We start from the raw sequence: 20,519 nt of genomic DNA on the forward strand, positions 1-20,519 counted from the left end.
ATTAAATTGGGTAAATAATACATTTATAATCTCTGAATCATTTAAAGCCAATTTGTTTCCAACTGCATTCCCATAAAATTTATTTGTGGAATTATAATTGTAAACAACCGTTCGGCTGGCTTGTACCGTCTGAAAAGGCCTAACATTTGACTTGTCCTGATTTGTCAAGTACGCTACAAGTACATGTGTAGTACGCAAGGTCGCAACTAAAAAAACTGCGTTCTTGAATTTTTAACATGGTCTATACTGAATTTAGATATTTTTTCTTTGCAAAATGTAGCATTAAATGCACAAGGTTACATTTCAAGTGCACCCGCATATTAATCGGGGACTGGGGGAGAACAGCGACGGTCTGGCCACAATACAGTTATTTACCCAAACATACACGTGAAAAAATAATAAGCATCTATGTAAATGACATCACTCAAGTCGTCCAAGAATTTTAGTAAGGACGTTTTTTGCCTGTTTTTGTTCGGCTGACGAATTTGTGAACACTAACCAATGATGCCTAAAGCAGTTTTCAATATGGGATTTAATAAAACGTATATAAGTAAATTATATGTTATTACGTAGGTCCTGAAAACACGTGTAGGGTAAGATTAGGTAAAGCAGTGAATTTGTTTTTTAAAATCAAGCTTATACTTTCATTATGTTGAAATTTTTGCCAATTATAAAAATGCAACAGAAGGAGAACCCACTAATAAATTTAACTAGGTTGAAATTTTAACCAAAACATTAATTAAGTCCGATTTACCCCAAAATGTAGTAAATTTAGATTTATCGTACAAAATACAATTTTTTTTCCAATGGATGTGAAAAAGGCAAAATGAATTTTTATGTTCAGAATCATAAAAAATTCAAACCAAAGTTTTCTATTAATTTTTAAATTGGTGTTTGAAATTATTTTTCAATTGTTGCCAATATTATAAGGAATATTTTGACATATTTGAAACTAATCTTCCTGCCCCTCCCAAATCCAACCAATCTTACCATATACTTTACGGCATTAAGTATATAAACATGTTCATTAACGTATGGGCCATGTACTTAATGGACGGTGAATTGGAATTTGGCAACACAATAAACACGTAGCATAGGTATTTTTGGTTTAATTTGTAACAAATTTTTCTTTGCAGGTAAATATTTTTGTGTAAGGTTTCGCTGAGTGTACAATCTAGAACGACGGATGGGTAGTTCAAGTAAGTACCCTGCTTACTACGAACAACAGCTAACAGATGTAGAGGATCGGTGCGACACGATGACACAGAAACTGAATAGCATGAAAACCATTAACGCTGCGAATGATAGTCCATCTTGTCACCCTGACGGTGACAGACAGTTTGTGAGTGCTACAGACAGTGGCTTGAATCATGGTAACACATCTCCCGACAGTGGAACGGCTGTGAACAAGGGTAATAACAAACGCATCTCCAGCACATTGCAAGCGAAAGTCACGGTAACAAAGATGATACGATATGATCGCGCCAGAGAGACTCCGAATGTTGATTCTGCACAAAATGAATATGAACAAGTTTATACACTGCCAAATTCCTACAAGAATGAACCTATGCACGTATGTAACACGAATTATCACGAGGCAACAAGTGACGAATTAATAAATGAAAGCAAAACTGAACAGGAAAGCAAGAAGGGCAATAGACTGACTCGTAAGAAAATCAACATTAATGCATCAGGCACGTCAAAAAAATCCCATGGTGGCAGTGGCAGCTATGATAAAAAGCAAAAACATCAAAACTCTCCAAAAAAATCACTTACTATGGTACAGAGGACTGCCAGCTTTATCGTACACAAGAAAGGGAAGCAGGGTCTTACCCAAAAGTCGTCTGTTAAAAAGAACAGGTCTAAAAATCACCAAGTTTCTCCTAGGCATTGCATGAAAGACGATACATCACATAAGAAAGGTGCTGGAAGATATCACAAATTGGATACTTTGATGCAAAACAGTTTGAAAAATAGAGAGAATGGCAAATTTGAAAACAATGTTCCTACTACAGCACTATCCCACACAAGCAAAAAGTCTGGGAATAAATCCACGGAAAACACAAAGAGCTCTGATGATGCCAGCAAAAGACGAATCAGTTCAAATAGCATTTCTCATAAATCGAAAGGTTCGCAGCGCAGCGATCCGAAAGTAGCGCAAACTAAACCTACAATGAACTTGAAAGCTCGAAAAATTGATAATCCCAAAGCTGCAGGTGATGCTCCCGTTAGCAATCGACCTCATACAACGCCATTTGTTAGAAGAAACTTTCCGAGACGACTCGAACAACCCGTCTACCAGAATATACCATTTGTGCCAGCAAAGTCTACGACTCCTAGTCACAACTTGAAACTGAATGTACAGACTGCACTGTCCCTAATCAAGTTAAAGGGGAATACTTACAGGTCCGTTAATTGCGCGCTGCCTATCCAACATGGGAATGGAAAAGGAGATTCTGTAGGATTACGAAGGCAAACTGTAAACTACAAGTCCATCCTCTCACACGTTCTAAATTGTGACGAGAATGCACCAGAAGGCCCTGCTTTCGGAATCAGTTCGTCACCCGAGTGTGGAGACCAGCCCAAGGGATCTGACAATTTACCCACCCGACAAAATGTCTTGGCCAAGCCGCCCGTAATCGGAAAGTCTGATCTATATAGTGTGCTGAAAAAACTCTATGGTGATTTCAAAGACATGGACAAAAGAATGGAACAGCTGAAAGAAGCGGCTGATTCTTCTGAAAGCAATGCCGAGTTAGAAGACTTGGAAAAACAACTTCAGGCTAAAGAGGTCGAAATAAATGTTGTGGTGCAGTTATATGAGGATGCAACATTGTTACGGCATCAGGTAAAACATATTTACTTACTTATTTCTAGTATAAAACTGAAATATATATGATATGTTTATGTTAATGTAAAGTATAATAGATTTAAGATAGTAATGAAAGTAACAAGTATAGGTGTACATTTTTTTTACTCCTCCCACAAATAGAAAGTTCATATTCACAGGACTGATATCATTGCTCATTTTCATTTACTTTAGACTACACTTACATTCCATGCAATATTATTGAGGTTATACTTCTTTAGGCGCGTTATGAAAAAAATGATGAGAGTTAAATTTTAAGATGCGCGCGCATCACTGTAACACAAAATTAACAGGTTGAAGCTGCGCGCGCAACATGTGACGACATTTTCACAGGAAGATGGCGGACCCACGTGTATGAACATAAACCCACGTTAGGGGACATACCAAACGTATTGGTGTGCCAAATGAAAATTTATGATAGTGAAATTACCATGGAATTTATTTTGGGAAACTAAAACAGTCATAGTAAAGAGTAAATTCCAAGGTTTAAAAAAATCACATTATTTTGGTATTACATCAAATATAATATACATTTTCCTCGTAACCTTCTGTCACAGCAGTGGTTATACTGCGCGGTCAATATGCTGAAGGGACGTGGTTTAAAACTCGGCGGTAGGTAATTTGTTTTTTACTTTTTTTGAAGTTATAGTTCTTTAGGTGCGTTATGAAAAAATGATGAGAGTGAAATTTTAAGATGCGCGCGCATCATTGTAACACAAAATAAGCAACAAATGTAAATAAAAAATTTGTCGTGGTTAGAATGGTTAACTATAACTTTAGGCCATCATAATCCGAATTTACACTGTGCTCACAAATAGCTGGTCAGATGTTATGAAATGATCATATCGTTTTTAATATAGTTCCTTACTAACACTACCAACAGATGTCAGAAACATCGTGAAATTTCATTAGCTGAAATTAACATTAATATTTAAATTGTGAACCGATTTCGTACAGGTCGTGTGCAAAGTCGTGCGCATGGCCTGCTGTGCACTCGCTTATTATAATTTTTTTTTAAATTAGGAACGCAGCCTAACTTGTGCGTCAGTAATAAGGGCTGGCAAGGTGCTGGGCGGTTGCTTGGCCCTGCAGACCTGCCCTGTGTTTATGTTTTTTGCGTGTTTTTAGCAATATTGTGTTCTTTCGGCTGTCTGCAGTGTTTGATTACTTATAGTTCTAGAACAATTCCACACTGTCATTTCAACGAAACGACTTTTTTTTACCAACGTCAATAAGGTATACACTAACACCCTACGTCATCTGAGAATTAAAAAGTGGCTAAGCGTCTTGTTTACTATACAGTTCAAATGAAATTCATATTTTTGTTCGAACACATTAATTTTAATATTTATTATATATATTTTTATAAAATATTTATTTTTCCTATTTGTTACCTTTTTACTTATTTATTTATCCTATGTATTAACAATTTATTTTACATTGAGTTATGTATATTATTTTATATATTTATATTTTATAAGTATGTAAATGTCCGGCGCCAGTAGTAGCAGTGAGGATTGTGTGCATGTCCGCCGTCTTGATTGCGACGTCCCGGCGGCCTACATGCATGATATTGACCTTGACCTTTGACCTTGGCCTTTTACACTCATCTTCAAAATTTGCCTAAAATTACTCAAAATTTGTCAAGAATTTGTCTAGATTCAACAAAATTTTAAGTTTTCAGAAAACAACTAAGCCAAAAATATATTTTAAAAAATTTCTCTACTTCCGGGAAAAAAATTCCAGTTTTGAGGGAAAATTTCCCGTTTAGTCCTCAAAAATATCGACGACTTGAAATGTCCTTAATGTAACTTAAAGTCCTCATCTACAAGCCCCCAATAACCTTTGAGGACATTTGAACTAAACCAATAGGATGCCATTGCCAAAATTTTGAATTGTTACGTAACAGCTACAATTTTCGTTACGGCCGCCATATTGAGACTCCGTATTTTTATGATATAAAATCGGGAAAAAATTTATAATAATGAAAAACTGGTTTATAAAAATTTATATAAAACATTATGTAATTTTTGATCATGGCGTCATGGCAGCCATATTCAAAATGCTAAATTATTATTCTAAATATTCGGGAAAAATTTTAATATTTATAAAAAAATTTTTTACAAATTTTAATTTAAAAACTCACTTATGCATGGAGTCTTCAAATCGAACATGGTGAGGACAAATATAAAAATGGCGACAATCCTTCCTTCACGGAAGCCACGGCAGACTAATCTCATGCCACTAATACCCAGGTATATACATCGCTGGCTAGTATGTGTCATGTCTGCCATCTTTTTCTCGTCTGCTGGAGGCCGCTTTCTTGTTTTCGACTGCTGGAGGCTGCCATCTTGTTTTCGTCTTCTGGAGGCCGCCATATTGTTTTAGTCTACTGGAAACCGCCATCTTGTTTTCGTTTGCTATTAGATGCAGCCGTAATATAAGTAAAATGTTTACCCACTACAGTGCAGTAATCATTTATTACTGTGACGCCCGCCATCTTGGAATTTGGGTGCCATCTTGGTAACACATTACACAAACAGTCCACACTAAGGACACAGGGGACACAGAATGGACACACAGTACGTACACATATTGAACACACAGTACACACACTCGACATGCAATGAACACAGTACACATATAATGAACATGCAATACACACACAGTACACCCACGGACTCAATAAATAAACACAGGACATGGAATTTACACACAATACACACACTGGACACACAATAAACGCACAGTAGGCACAGGACACACACAATGTACACACAGTAGTAGGGAGAGCGTGCCGACTCTGGAACATAGGCGAGGGGGGGGAGCGGGGTAATCCGGGGATTATCCCATTTTTTATGGTTTTTTACGCATTTTTTATGGTTTTTTATGTGCAAATCCAGTTTTTTATGTGCAAATCCAGTTTTTTATGCGCTAATCCAGTGGCTAATCCGCTAATCCAGTGGCTAATCCGCAAATCCGCAAATCCGCAAATTCGCAAATCCGCAATTCGCAAATCCGCAAATCCGCAAATCCGCAAATCGCAAATTCGCAAATCCGCCATTTTGTATTTCTAGAAATTTCCACCAACTTCGAATCGTGACGTCATGATTCTGTGTCGTCTGCTGGAGGCCGCCATCATGATTTATTCTGGCAGCCATCTTGTTTCGTCTGCTGGAGGCCGCCATCTTGTGTGACGTCATATAGTTCTGTTGGTCGCCACCAGGTAGCAGCAGGTATTATTTTATTTTAACTAAAATATTTTCAGAGCCGAGGCTGGGATTCGATCCATGGGACGTGAAAACGTCCAGGATGTCGTGATTACGAGGCGGACGCCTTGACCACTAGACCACGAGACCAATTGGAATATGGTGGAATAAATAATCTATATATGCTATGTACTGACGGCAAGTTTATGATAAATGGGGGGAGGGTGTTTTTGCCTTCCTTAATGCATACCTAAGGCGCCACATTTGAAATTAAAAATTATTATACAGCCGCCATCTTTAATTCTAGCACAGACTACCAGATGGCGCTAAATTCAAAAAATTAGTTGCCAGAGGCGCCGCCATCTTGGTTCTCAAGTTGGCTGGTAGATGTCGCTAGTATCGCGCGGCAAATTCAAAAATTAGTTGCCAGAGGCGCCGCCATCTTGATTCTCAAGTTGGCTACCAGAGTGTGCCACCGTCGCCATCTTTTAGTTCATATAATCGATACCAGATGATGCCACCGTCGCCATCTTTATTTCATATTTCAGCTGCCAGGGCGCAGCACCATTCGATAGGTCGAATGCTAATCGATATATTTACTTTTATTTCATATTTCAGCTGCCAGGGCGCAGCACCATTCGATAGGTCGAATGCTAATCGATATATTTACTTTTATTTCATATTTCAGCTGCCAGGGCGCAGCACCATTCGATAGGTCGAATGCTAATCGATATATTTACTTTTATTTCATATTTCAGCTGCCAGGGCGCAGCACCATTCGATAGGTCGAATGCTAATCGATATATTTAGTAACAAGTGTTGCTACCAGAGGGCGCGATATTTAAATTTAAAAAATATTACAACCTTTAAACAATTCTCCGCCATCTTTGATTCAACAGCCCCACCATCTTGGAAGCACATGATACACCCAAGGACTCGTTCCAATACATGCACAGAGTGCACCGAAAAGATTGTTCCCTTACATGCACAGAGTGCACCATATTGAATGATCATGATATGTGTTCCTTTATATGCATCAGAAGCAGGCATAAGAAATATTTTCTTATAGGCATACTTTAGTGTTAGCTTTCCTGTAATGCATTTAATAATAGTGTAAGCTCATTATTATTATTTAGTGATAGTGAATTTATAACTATGATGTGTAGTCTCATTCTCTTCATCTCGACGTGGCGGAAGATTCTCTGGAGTGTAAGCTGAAAAAAAATAAATAAATAAAAACTTGTGTTTGAATTTATAGTGGTATGCTGCTTTCCACATCACCTTAGAGACTATGTCTCAGGAGGTACAGCATTAGATGCGTTAACTCCTTTTTTTTATACATGGCGAGTTTCCCCGAGAGGCCTATTTTCCATGTTTAACAAGGGCGCAAGCATTATGCTTCACCGTCACTCTCTCCGAAGCCGCTGTCCACTCCATCATCTGGCTCCACTTGCTCTTGAGCCTCCATTACAGCTTCAAAGCATGCTATAATACCGTTGTAAAGGTATGTTAGAAACTCGTATTCCTCTGGAAATGCAGCGAACAAATTGATCGCGGAGACCTCTAGATGGTGTACTATCGCATCTATATTCATGCCGATGCAAGCATGAAGCGCATATTCAATGCAATCGCGCATTTCCTCAAAAGCAGCCATGTTCATTATGGAATTGTCAGAGACAGAATGAAGACTATAGTTGACCTGGTCTTGACGGAAAGATGACATGCAACAAAGTTTAACCACATTAGCATTTAAAATCAGGATAGACTCAAATTTACTTTAAATTATTAAACAGACTAGCATTTAAAGAAAACTATCAGATTCACTATCTGAACCGTGTAAATAAGATGAGTGCAATCTCTACATGTTAAACATACCGATGGTTTTATCTCCACATGCGCAGTACAGTAGTGCATGAGTTCTGTCCAACATTCTTAATGTTTTATGGCTGAAGGGGGAGGCAATGAATCGAAGTTGGTTGCCATCTACCCAGTTGGCCACTCCGAGCGGAGGAGGAGTTTGGAGTGCTGTTGTTTTCCTACAACTCGACTCGGAGCAGCAATGCTTATTGAGCGTACCAAGGTATGAGGATAGTACAAAAAAAAAACTGGAAAATTATAAAATAAAAAAAAGTTAGAATCTCTTATTATGTGGGGAACTCAGGTTCAGGGATCTAGACGGTAATGTTCCCATTGAAGCGTGCTAATTCCATCATCGGAAATGCTCCGCTTGTCGTCACCTGATGACAACGCCACCTTAGTCACGCGTTCAGTACAAACAATGTGATTTCGTGAACGAAAATGATATTGAGTCCCCCAAACCCGTGAATTTGTTTGCAAGCAATCCAGATATTGCTCAAAAAGTAGCGAGCTGAGTACACTGGCCTTCACACCCTTGGCTTTAAGCGTAAAAGCACCATCGTCCATCTTGTATGCATAAAGTTTGGGGCGAAGACCAACATACTCAGTAATGATGCGTCCAGCGGCTTCATCCTTCATGACACCAGTCATGCCGTGGTTGACTGATGGAAACCTTTGAGCATTATCTGGAGCATAATTCGAAGTGTCGAATCGAGAAGCCAAATCGGGGAGAATCGAAGAATACACATCGCGACACTCGATGTGGTACAGAAGAGAATCGGTATCTGAGTAAAGCAGGTGCAGAGATGGAAAGGGAAACTTAACCTGCATATAGTTATAGTGGAAATCATAGAGATGCAATTTGGATAAATCTAAGATGGCCACACCAGTGTAAAGGGGTTTGTTGAAGGTTACCGAACCTTTGGCTAACTCAATGAGGACCATATTCTCATCGACGATCCGCCTTGGCTTAAATGACGGACGACCTATCAACTCTGCCGCACCATATATGGTATTGTACCGCGAAACCACACGTATGTCACGCTCCCTACGCGGCGACTGCAAAGATTTGCCAAAAACGGAATTATTCATTAATTTATAGAAGGATTTCTCAAAGGGGTTCGCTGCCTGAGCACGGCAATTCAGATTATACCGTACGTACGACGCCATCCAGGATTTTTGTTCAAAGCGCAAAACACGATGAACATTGTCAAGAACGGCCCCGTACGTAAGGTAGTGCTGCAGTGTTTTTGCATGTAAAACATAGTTCTTTCGCGGTTCAAGTGTCAATAAGAGCTTTGACATATTGCCGTTCACCGGTACGCCATTCACGGGTGCAAGCGGCAGGTCTGATAGCCGGTCATGACATTCACGCGGAAAGGATAGATCCACCTCTATAAAACATGAGCAGTCACCATCGGTGTCCATGGTGCTAAAGTTCCAGTTTGCATATTCGAGTTCCTGCACCCACTGGAAGTTGCCCACCGGAAGCTTACCAAGCATCGTATGACCATAGAGAGAATTTACATCGAAATAACAGATGTAGGAAGACGGCAGGCTGGAGTCATAATTGCTCATGTAAACATTGTTAGCCTTCGCATAGCGCCGACTAACGTTGGTGATCCCACCCCGAACAGCATTCTCCAAGAAAAGATAGATATCTGGATCGGTGACTAATTCCAGACACACCTCAGACTTGCTCAACAAACCGTCCCACGCAAGTGATGGGGCCGTAATGTAGTGCGCCGGATCTAAGCCATAGGACTGGCAACAAACTGAACGGAAATTCTCGAACACGTCAGCCAACAAACACGTATCCACCTTCAAATACTGCAACGCGTAATCGTTCAAAGTCTTACAGCGGAAAACATTCCACGCAGATCTAGCGTGAGCATAGTCCCCGTCACTCACGTCAGTCCCACTAAGAGCATTATGAAATGCTTCCCTAGGGGGTAGTGAGGTCGTCTGCAGTTCTGCCATACTAGTGACGAAATCGTATGGGAACACCCCTTTCCTACGAGCTAGATCAAACTGTGCGTCTTCTGGAAACTGGACACGAGTGAGGCTCAGCTGAGCAGGCGAGAGATTACCTGCCAGAGTATCCAGAGATGAAGTTAGGAAGTTAAGGGAGTCAATGAATCTTAAACGCACTGTTCGAGTACCTCCTCTCGCATCATTACCGGTAATCGGTATGTACTTTGTTATGCTCTTGTAACTTTCAAGAGACGTGCCTATAACCCTGACCTCCCCGGGGTTCTCCAAAATGGAGGAACCGTCAGGTTGTGCAATATGACGTGAGACTAATGGTCTCATCAAAAAGTGGGCATCATAATTCTGAAGATTGTGGAAAATAGCCACCAGTTGGTTCTTCTGCAGTCTAAATGCAATATTACACTTAGAATGCGCATAGCCACGAATCTCACCGGTCAGGTGGTCATGGTCCAACACTGACTTGTCACCTAGTGTCTTATTACATATATGGCAATGTGTCTGACTCGCCAACCGCGCAGCAACAGCAGGAGTCTGGGCTTTCATGGGAACGGTCTTAGCATAAATCGCGCACACCCACTTAGTCATATCAATCAAGGTAGAGACCATGTCGGCAACACAATTCTCCCCTTCAAAGTGCGCATATCTGGTAAGCGAAGCATCGTACGAACAAACTAATAAAATGCTACATGCATAAGGCACGTGCTCGTTCACCGTCGTGGTGCTGGAGGCATCGGTCTCCGGTAAACAGGTGGACATCGGTTTCAAGTAGGTCTCTGTATCGCAATAAGCGACAAAGCCCATACGTTCCTTCTTGGATACATTTGTGAACTCGAGCCATTTGGTCTCCTCAGTCGGGAATACTGACCGAACGGCCGTGTGTTGGCTGCACAAATCAGTGTGGGAGTTCAACTTGTCCGCAGTATGGAAATACTGAAGACAGCGGTCACAAACCCACTTTGTATGTTGATCACGCGAGAGTTGAGAAGAAAGCAAGCGGGACAAATTCTTAATAGTCACGAAATGGAGATGAGCGGGAGCACCAGACGCACGAATAGCCAAAATATTCACATGGCGATCACATCGCATAGAGGTAATGCAAATCGGCTGGATACTTGCATCAGTGGGTTTGTTAAAATCCTCGTCAATAATCGTTCCCTGATCACTCACGCAAGAATAAATGTTCACGGAAATATTATTGAGACTCTCAAAGATCTTAACCTGATGCAGTGTCATGGGGAACGTCATACCGGTCGTATCAAAAACCTCGAGAGGATTAGGATACGATCCAGTACGAGTAACCATCCCAGCCGCCGGCGTCACACCTGCCATAACGGCATACAGAAAGCACATCTCACGGTCAGTCTCGATGTTTACACAAGCTTTGCGGTTAGACAAAAATGCAGGCAACTTTGTATGCGCGGCCCCCACCGTGAATGGTCGGTATGCAGAGACATGCATGTCGAGATGTTTTACATGACTCAACATCCATCCAGACCCGCGCAAAGCAAACTCACTTACATGCTCCATAAGCACAGAAACTAATGTGAAACTGAAAATTTCTGCTAGGTCCTCACTTAACAAAACAGGGATACTTTTGGAGGCGAAGTGGAAGCTTTCACTGATGGGCCCCTGCCCAGGATCCTCCTTAATAAATACCGCGGCCAATGTAAGATAAATTTTGAATGGGCGGAGAACGCCACCCACTACGTCCAGAAAGGGTTCCCTGCACCTGGAGAGAAATCTATTAATGTTGGGGTCGGGCTGGGGAATATCATTCGCGATTCTGGAATCAACAAGTCGACCCTGGAATGCGGAATCTAAAGCGACGGGCTTCAGGCTAGGCAAAGAGGGAGGTGGCGTGTCTTCGATCTCTAGGTTGGATGAATCATCAGCCGACGATAAAATCACTGACTCAAATGATGATGAAGATGAAATCAATGAATCAATAGATGATTCATCGAGCTCAGACATCGAAGGCTCGCTTTCCTCAAATCTAGCACGCTTATTAGAGTATGGAGAAGACATTATTATAAAAGGAATTTAAAAAAAATAAAGAAGGATACGCTCAACAAGTTAGAACCTGAAAAATAAATAAAATATGCTTGCTCTAATATACTGAAACCAACAGCTGTATCAGCACTTATTATTTTCCATAATATGTGTAAAAATTTGTATTGAAAAAATAAGTGTAAATATGAAATAATTGTATGTCATGAGAAAACTTCTTGTAATATTTATTTGTGAAGTATTTCAAGTTGTAAATAATGTAGAAATATAAAATGTTTAAGACATGTAAACAATGTGCAAGAAATTAATTATATGTCGGTATATTCTGAGAATGTAGAGAATTATTATTTACATGGAACATACTGTATTGAAAACAAATGTATATCAACTTCATATCACGCTTAATATTGTTTAAAGTTTGACAAAATTTATTTAACTGTTTGCAAGCAAATAACGAGCTCTGAATGGTTGTTGTTTTTATAAATCGCGCATAGCGTTCAGTAACAGAATGAAAGATGTATTAAAGAAATATTAAATACACGCATCCCGTTGTAAAAATAATTATGAAAACAAGTTGATTCTCAATCATTAATAAATAAGCGAAAACAGGAATAATATTTAAAGTAATATAATCGCAACAAAAAAAATACAGTTTAGTAATTTTTCCGTGATAATACACAATTTAAGTAATATAAATACATGGATTTAGTTATTGCTTAATTCGACCGTTTTAACGTGTTTATTTATTTAAAATAGTGGACATATTGTTAAATAAGAACTGTAAACACAGTGCGCGAACGTGTTTTAACGAAACGAATGTACTCCATCTCGTGTTGTCAGTCAGAACTGACAGAACACATACCTTATCTGGAGAAGAACGTCTCTCTGCGGAGGAGGTATCGAGGGCTGACGAGGGCTGGCTGCGATCAAATGAGGTTTCCGACCTCTGTGGCAGGTGTATATATATATATAAATCTGCGTCGGGCGATGACCTGAATTCTCGCGGAATCGCCTACTCTGTGTGTCGGCTTTAGATGACAGTTATAAACTGAAAATTATTAATTTAAGAAAGTTGAGTAGATTATATTTGGTAAAATCATTTAATAATATGGTGATCATGGAAAACTAGTTAAACTATATGTTTTTTGTTTTAGAAAGTAGATTTTCTACCATTCACTTTTTTCAGAATTAAAATTTAATTAATGTTTTTTTTATTATAGCTTACTGAAAACATTTTTCTGCAATCGTTGTAATGCATTACAACGAATGCAGAAACTGTCAACCAAGTCTGTGACAGCATATAGACACCTCTTAGGTGCGACGACAGTTGTCTGGAAAAACAAATTCCTTTCTCTGAAAATAGAGAGCTTCATCCACGGGCTCTCACACGTCAACCCGCTGGTCGGCCCAGGAAGGCAGGACGTTTCAATGCTAGCTTTTATTTTATATCAGAGGAATACTTAAATCATAACAATAAATCAGAGGTTACACATTAGTTTTATTGTAGTCAACATACATTTCGTGAACGTGCGGGCGCAGAGACTGATGGATAATTTGAATACATTTTTTTTAAAATTATACTAAACCAGAAAATTATATAATTGAAAAGAGTATTAATAAAAAATACAGTAACCTACACGTTCTTTACTTAAGTTGCAAACAGTTTCGGTAATAAAATATGCATTATGCTTTTAACAATTTATTTTAAAACTTTATGCAAAACTGAAATATTACAAGAAAATCACACATAATGTTTGCATACAAACCTGAACATTTACATACAAAGAGTATTAAAGTGACGATAAAAAAAAAAGATTTGAATGCTAACTTGAACATTTCCTTACACACAAAGAATATTATATTTACGTATTCAGCTGAAACATTTACATACACAAAGTGACAAAAATTCAATTATACTTTGCTTAATAATTCTAGAAGTAATGAGCGCACTGCTACCCGGGCCATCTCGTCAGTTCTTTGTATGGAAGCACTAGACTCTGTTTGAACTCCGACATCTTGACTCACCGGTCCTAAATGACTGAGATCTCTGGTTCGACTCTTGCGAGAGGCAGCAGGCTTTCGCTGTCGTCTGGTGGACTTCGGTGTCGCCTCGATGATTGGCTCAGCTACAGGTATGATGGATGTTGGCGAATCAGGGCTGATTTGAATGCATTCAGGGATAACCTGAACCGATTGGGTAGCTGTCTGGTTGAATGCGTGTGCGTAGACGTCTTCACTCGTGGCAGGCAGCACTGTATCGTGTCGAAGCATGTTAACAATACATTGTCCATAACCCGAGCAGTTAATTAATTCAAATGGTATGTCTTGAGGTCCTGGGTCGAGTATTTGTTTCGAGTGAAACATGCCGTCACAGCTTTCCGATATGTGTTTTAAATTGTCTTGACTCCACTCGCTGTAATCAACACTGCCTAGACCAGGATTTACACTCACGTATTTCTTGCTTGAATGAAAGTTAGACATCTTGCTTGGCACAGATCCTCACACCGACACAGTTTCAGCTCGACTGTCGACCCAGGAAGCGGCGATCCTATTTAAAAATATATTGCCCATCCGAATGAATAAATTGATTACGAAATTCCATAGAGTAGAGCATCTCGTAGAACAGTCCATTATCTATATCCCCATAGTTGCTTGCTTAGATGCGTCGACACCGAGAATTTGTTTTCTCGTAATAAACGACCTCTCGACAAGGAACACAAATGATTACTGCAAGGCGTGTCGTGAGGTGGGTTCCACATGCATGTAGCGGGATTATGGCGATAGTGTTTAATTCCGGTACACCATTCGGAGAAAGTACTTTCATAGTCTCTGTCACGGGATGTCTTGAGCTCATCAATAGTACAGGGAAACTTTGCCATTGGATGACTAAGATTTATTACACAGTCTTTATGCTGACAGTCGAAAACAGTCAAGAGAGTCACGGACTTGTATGGTCTATCAGCGTGCCACCTCAGTCGGAAATGAGTATTTTCGCGACAAAGTTCGAAATAAACGTATCGAAGACTACTCAATCCAATATCAAATTCATAGAACTCTACATGAAATTCAACACAGTTCAGACTTGCACGTTTGTAAAGATATCTATTTTCGGTATTGTCAAACAAAGTCGAAGGCTTCATTTCTTTAGATCGTGGATCAGGAGGATAATTAAAATATCTTGTCGCTTCATCCCATGTTAAGATGCTCGGTGCCCACAATTCATCTATTACGGCATCTTCTTGGCTTTGAGTTATATCATGGAATCGCGGTGATAACATGACTGACATAGGTATTGTCTTAGCTCTCAAACTTAAGCGAATGGGGTGAATCGATAAAGTTTACACTGAAGGAAACTACATGTCTCGTAGCAAACACTGTTTTCATAAGTTGTGTTGTGAACATAACCATCACACTGCTCCTCCCAATGCACAACTGTCTCTGGGTTCGTGCTGCGTCTCAAATCACACCTTACTGCAGAATAATCTGGTTCTGAGGTTATAGTTTCAGTAGCGGCTGCTGCCTTAAGTTCTTCTAAGGTAGTAGGAAATTTACTGTCGGGTCTCAAGTAGTGCACAACACAATCTACCTGATTGCAGGGCGTCTCAATAAAGTCCGGAGCCTCCAGATCGCAATCGGTGCTCCAGTGATGATTGAAGTTGCAGACTATGAGGTGGAACTCTCCATCTCCGGTAAGGTATGCCACACGACGAAAGCCGGGTGACACGTCTGCGTAGCGTGCCGATGGATCGAACGTCATTTTTCTTGAATATATAGTGAGTCTACGCCCGCACGACCGCGAACTGTACGCTGACTGTCGTACCCCGGGACGATGACCTCAATTTATAGCGCCTCCAGTCCAGACATGTTTACCGTTGCTTCGCTTGTTGTTGATTCCATTTCGAGCGCGTCATCCAACATTCCAGGATCGCTGTGTTCTAGCATCCAAGCCCTAAGCAATGCGACATTACGGCGAGACGATACAGGTCTTATGCTGTCACGATTTTGAGCATACATTATGTCTAATTTTTTGAAAGCCGGGCAGCCATATTCCTCTTGTGCATCCACTATGTGCATGTGTTTGAGACAGTGTTTACCCAACCATCTTTTCTGTTCGCTTCCAGCAACTATTACAGTTCCACTCAAGTGAGTTGTCAAGATGGTGGAAAGACTGTTGTAGGGAAACAATCCGTGTTCCCATTTTAAACTATGAAAATTTTTAGTGAGCCACGCATTACTTCTCCTGTATTTACGACTAATGTCTCTCCACTCAAACGGCGGTTTGAATGTTCGCGTAATTATGTTCCCCTCAGAGTCAGCGATGCTAAGTTCCTTGGTAATAAAGCCATACTGAGAGAAAAATCCTTGCAGATTAACATACTTCATGGTGGCTGAGACACGACTGAGCCTCTACTATGCTTAACTCAGTATTTTAACAGCTTTGTCTCGTGGATTATAGGAGACAAGTCTGTCGTGCAATATTATTGCAAATGCTTGTGTTAAGATCGGTAGGTTGTCTGAGCTTGTGATCTCCAACTTGCAATCTATGATATTCGAAGGTATTTTCTCAGCTTGACGGCTTACATCAAACATGAATAACGTAGCCAGTTCCTTAAACTGATGAGGGTCAAGCAAAGGTGCATTCTGCTTTCCATAGTAAGACTCTTGAAAATTTGAATACATATCATATGCGATTAAGTAAAATCCATTGTCGAAGTTTATGTCCAAATCCGTGTATGGATAACTTTCTGAATTCAAGAATAGTTTTATATTCTTTATGTTGCAGTGGTCAAACCTCGATTTATCGGCAGCCATTACATTATGTTTAGCCGATTGAAAGCCGACTATTATGTATCGTGGTTTTTCCATCGAGAAGCTTGTCTTTACTGACCAGCTGACATTTTGTGCTTGTGGCATGCTGGGATATGTTTCAACAGACCAAGATCTAAATGCTATATCTATATTTCTGCTTTTCTCCACAAGCTTAAGCAGTCGCGTGCGTTCCGCTGGAGACACTTGGATGTGTGGTACGGCCCAATCGATAGAGTTTATGGTTAAATTAACTGCTTGAGGCTGCGCACTCGCATCTACGATCGAGTTAATGTACGTATTTTCTAAAACTATAATTAACTCTTGTTTGGAGTTTAGAAGTATACGGTGATAATCCTCAGCAAAGCCGAGGAGATGGCTTAGCGGAACACAGATTTCGAAAACACCATCGGCTGTTAGAGGCAAGCTATAGTTTTCCTCGAGACACCATCCCTCCATTTTGCTGATGGCGTATTCATCACGAGTTCGTGAAAGATAATTCTTCACTGTAGATACCACTCCTAGTGATCTGGTCTGGTCTATAAGAACGCCGTTCAGTTCAAATCCTATCCGATTGATCATATGTAATACACCATTGTTTATAATCTTTGCATGGTCCGGTTTCCGTCCGTCTGCCTTTACGAGTTTTCCACGTATACGCAAAAAGGATTTTGAGATGTTTGTGTATGCATCATGATTTTGAATCACTATACGGATTTCAGAGTTGGGGGCATAGGGTCCATTTAAGTATGGTTTGTAAATATGCAGTTCAGTTTTTGAAATAGAATCCTCAAATTGTGGTGCTTGCTCGACTTCAAGAACGGTGTTCTCCATGAGGATAAACTCTAAATCCAAGTTTTTTAAGGAATCTCACGTTAACAGATGTTAGCCGCTTGATGTCTCGTCGTCTACTGGATAAGGACACACCTGAACCGCTCCATTTATGCTTAGAAAAATATTTCACTCCCATTGTTTTTTCAAATGCAGTCTTAGAGTTATTTCTTCCTTTCTTAGGTTAACTAAGCGTCCTTCCTGATCGACTATTTGAATGTCGAGCTCCGATATCGATTGAACGGTAACTGGGACATAAATGAGCGTGGTAGGTCGTTCATTTATCTTATATCCCGGAGGTACTATGGGGGAAAATTCATGAATAGTATTGTTTAATTTACCATTCAAGTATGTGTGTCCCACAGCATTGCTTGTAATTCGTATAACATTCACGGGGAATATATTTACAGGATTTGTCGATTCATGCAGCTCACCTGCTTTGTATACTTGAGAAGAAAATCCAAGCATTTCACCTAATGTATTTTTTCCACTAAAATCCACATGTATATTGTTGCTGAACATTATGCACTGTAAGGTGTTGGGGTTGCCTCGTAATAGAAATGTTGAATCTGCAGGTAGGTTCTGTTTTATGTAAGCTTCCATGTCACTTATTTCATATGCACCTGTTGGTAATTTCATTTCATGATGTTCATTGTTTGCGATGTATCGAAAAACTTGATTATTTTCATCAATGTTCGGTATCGAGTTATATGTTGTCAGATCGATCAATGCCATTGTCCACTCTCCATCCAATTGCAAGGGAGGGAAGTAGTAGGTTCTCATAATCGAGCTCTTCCCAGTTAAAATTAATGTTATTGACATTTTGTCTAGTTTACACTGCGTCTCGCGTTGTGTGTGGTCTCTCTATAAACACTCTGTCGCATATGTGGCTTATGATAACACTAATGCTTCTTATATATTGATACTAAAAATCTTAAGCATAAGTGACCGCAATTCCATGAATGCAACTTTTGTTGCCTGTCATAATTATAGGTTATGTTGCACTTGTTTAAATATCGTATCAGTTCCACTGGTGGAGGCAAGTCTCCGAAGCTATCGTAATATTCAACGTTAGGACCGGTCTTGACATAAGCAGTCCAATGCGTTCCCGGTCCTTTGGATGAGTCTAGATTCAAAATAGCACTTTCATTACGCAATGGTTTCTTAGGTAGCGAATCGCGCATGTATATTTGTCTAAAGTATGGTATTTTCAATTCTTTTATCGCCTTCATTAACTCGAGGTTTGTAAGAGCTCGCTTTGGTAAGTTTTTGATTATCGCTTCCTGCTCCCGCGATTTTTCTTTCTTCTTCTTCCTCTTCGCTTTCCCCCACCACCCGACTGTGGGTAGGGGCGTAGATAAAGTCCTGAACCGTTTTTTGCTGCACGTGCTATCGCTTGCATACGTGCCTGACTCCGGACATCGGAAACAGTTTTAGCAACACCCGCAGCTCCACCAATTAAGCTGCCTAATGCAGCGAGTGCTGGAAATATAAATGGTAATAGACCACCCTTCTTCCCCAGGGCTTTCCTGACAGATTTACGGTTTCTCTTCTTTGATGATGATGAAAATCTTAAACCTGCACCAAGCTTACGTTTCACTCTCATAATCTTGTTAACGGTCCACGCGGATACTCTCTGTCCAAATTTAGTTTCGGGAGACTTTCTAATCTTCTCGGCCGTGTCAGCTAATATTTTATCCGCTTTATGTCTTTCAGCCAAGTTATTACTATTCGCATACACAATATCGTGAAGACGACACGCCTCGTCTAGTGCATTCACACCACGATCACCTCTTGCTAGTCTCTCGGCTAGTCTCGTGCCAGGTCCACAGAAATTGTAGCCCGGAAGATGTGCCTCGAATGGTAGCTTATTTATAACAGAATTAACTAAGCCTGAACCTCTCTTCCGTCTCATACAAGACATATCAAGACACTGAGTGGTTTCACTATAAGGATGACTGTTTTATAGTGTTTAGGTTTAGTATTAAGAATGGAGGTTGTTCAACAACAGCTCGCTTTACCAATTTCACTAATTGATGATGATGTGTTTAGTAAAACTGAAGAACGTCATGGATCTCTGTTACCAAATACCATACGGTGTATAGTGTCAGGTCCTTCGAATTCTGGCAAAACTTGTCTTATTCTTTCACTTCTAGAACACCCCAATGGGATACGTTTTGAGAATGTGTATTTATATAGCAAGTCCCTAGAACAACCAAAATATCAACGTTTAGCCCATGTGCTGGAAAATGTCGGGGGAGTGAAATTTTTTAAATTTCGAGAAAATGCTGATGTTTTAGACCCCAGTCAAGCCCTCCCCAACTCTGTGCTAATCTTCGATGATGTTGCTTGTGATAAACAAAGCATTGTTCAAAAGTATTATTCTATGGGGCGACACCACAAGATCGACTGTTTCTACTTGGTACAAACTTATACCCAAACCCGAAAGCAATTAGTGCGAGATAATTGTAATCTAATAATTTTGTTTAAAATGGACGATCTTAATCTAAAACATGTGTTTTCCGACCATGTCGGTACAGATATGAGCTTTGAGAGATTTAAAACTCTTTGCGGTCACTGTTGGAACAGTCCTAATGAGCATGGTTTCATTGTGATAGCTAAAGATTTTCCTCTACATAAAGGGCGTTACAGATGTGGTTTTGATCAGTTTATTGTGATAGGTTCATGAATCATGATGTCAAAGTTCGGTGGTGGTGGACTTAAACGATCGCACGACTCATGCATGACGTTTACTCGTGAAGGGGACTGCGACTTAAGCTGGAAACATTTGAAGAGAGTTGGTGATCCTAAACAAGATGGTGATGCTGCTAATAAGAAGTATGTTGACGCAGTAAGCGGGGCTTTTACACATGCTTTGCATTCGATGACTGATGGTATGACACGACAAGTTACAGATATCAACAGATCACTTACTGTAACAAGAGATG

General features: G+C 40.0%; 1 protein-coding gene across 1 annotated transcript in view; it reads left to right on the plus strand.

The window, feature by feature from the left end:
• Positions 1–20,519, plus strand: part of LOC134538438 (uncharacterized) — a 35,574-nt gene that overhangs the window by 6,371 nt on the left and 8,684 nt on the right. The window contains exon 2 of the mRNA XM_063379765.1: positions 1,137–2,848. Within this exon, the coding sequence (XP_063235835.1) occupies positions 1,187–2,848 (1,662 nt within the window). The 5' untranslated portion in view covers positions 1,137–1,186. The remainder of the gene's footprint in view (positions 1–1,136; positions 2,849–20,519) is intronic.

The sequence above is a fragment of the Bacillus rossius genome, chromosome 13 (assembly GCF_032445375.1).
Source record: "Bacillus rossius redtenbacheri isolate Brsri chromosome 13, Brsri_v3, whole genome shotgun sequence".
Taxonomy (NCBI): domain Eukaryota; kingdom Metazoa; phylum Arthropoda; class Insecta; order Phasmatodea; family Bacillidae; genus Bacillus; species Bacillus rossius.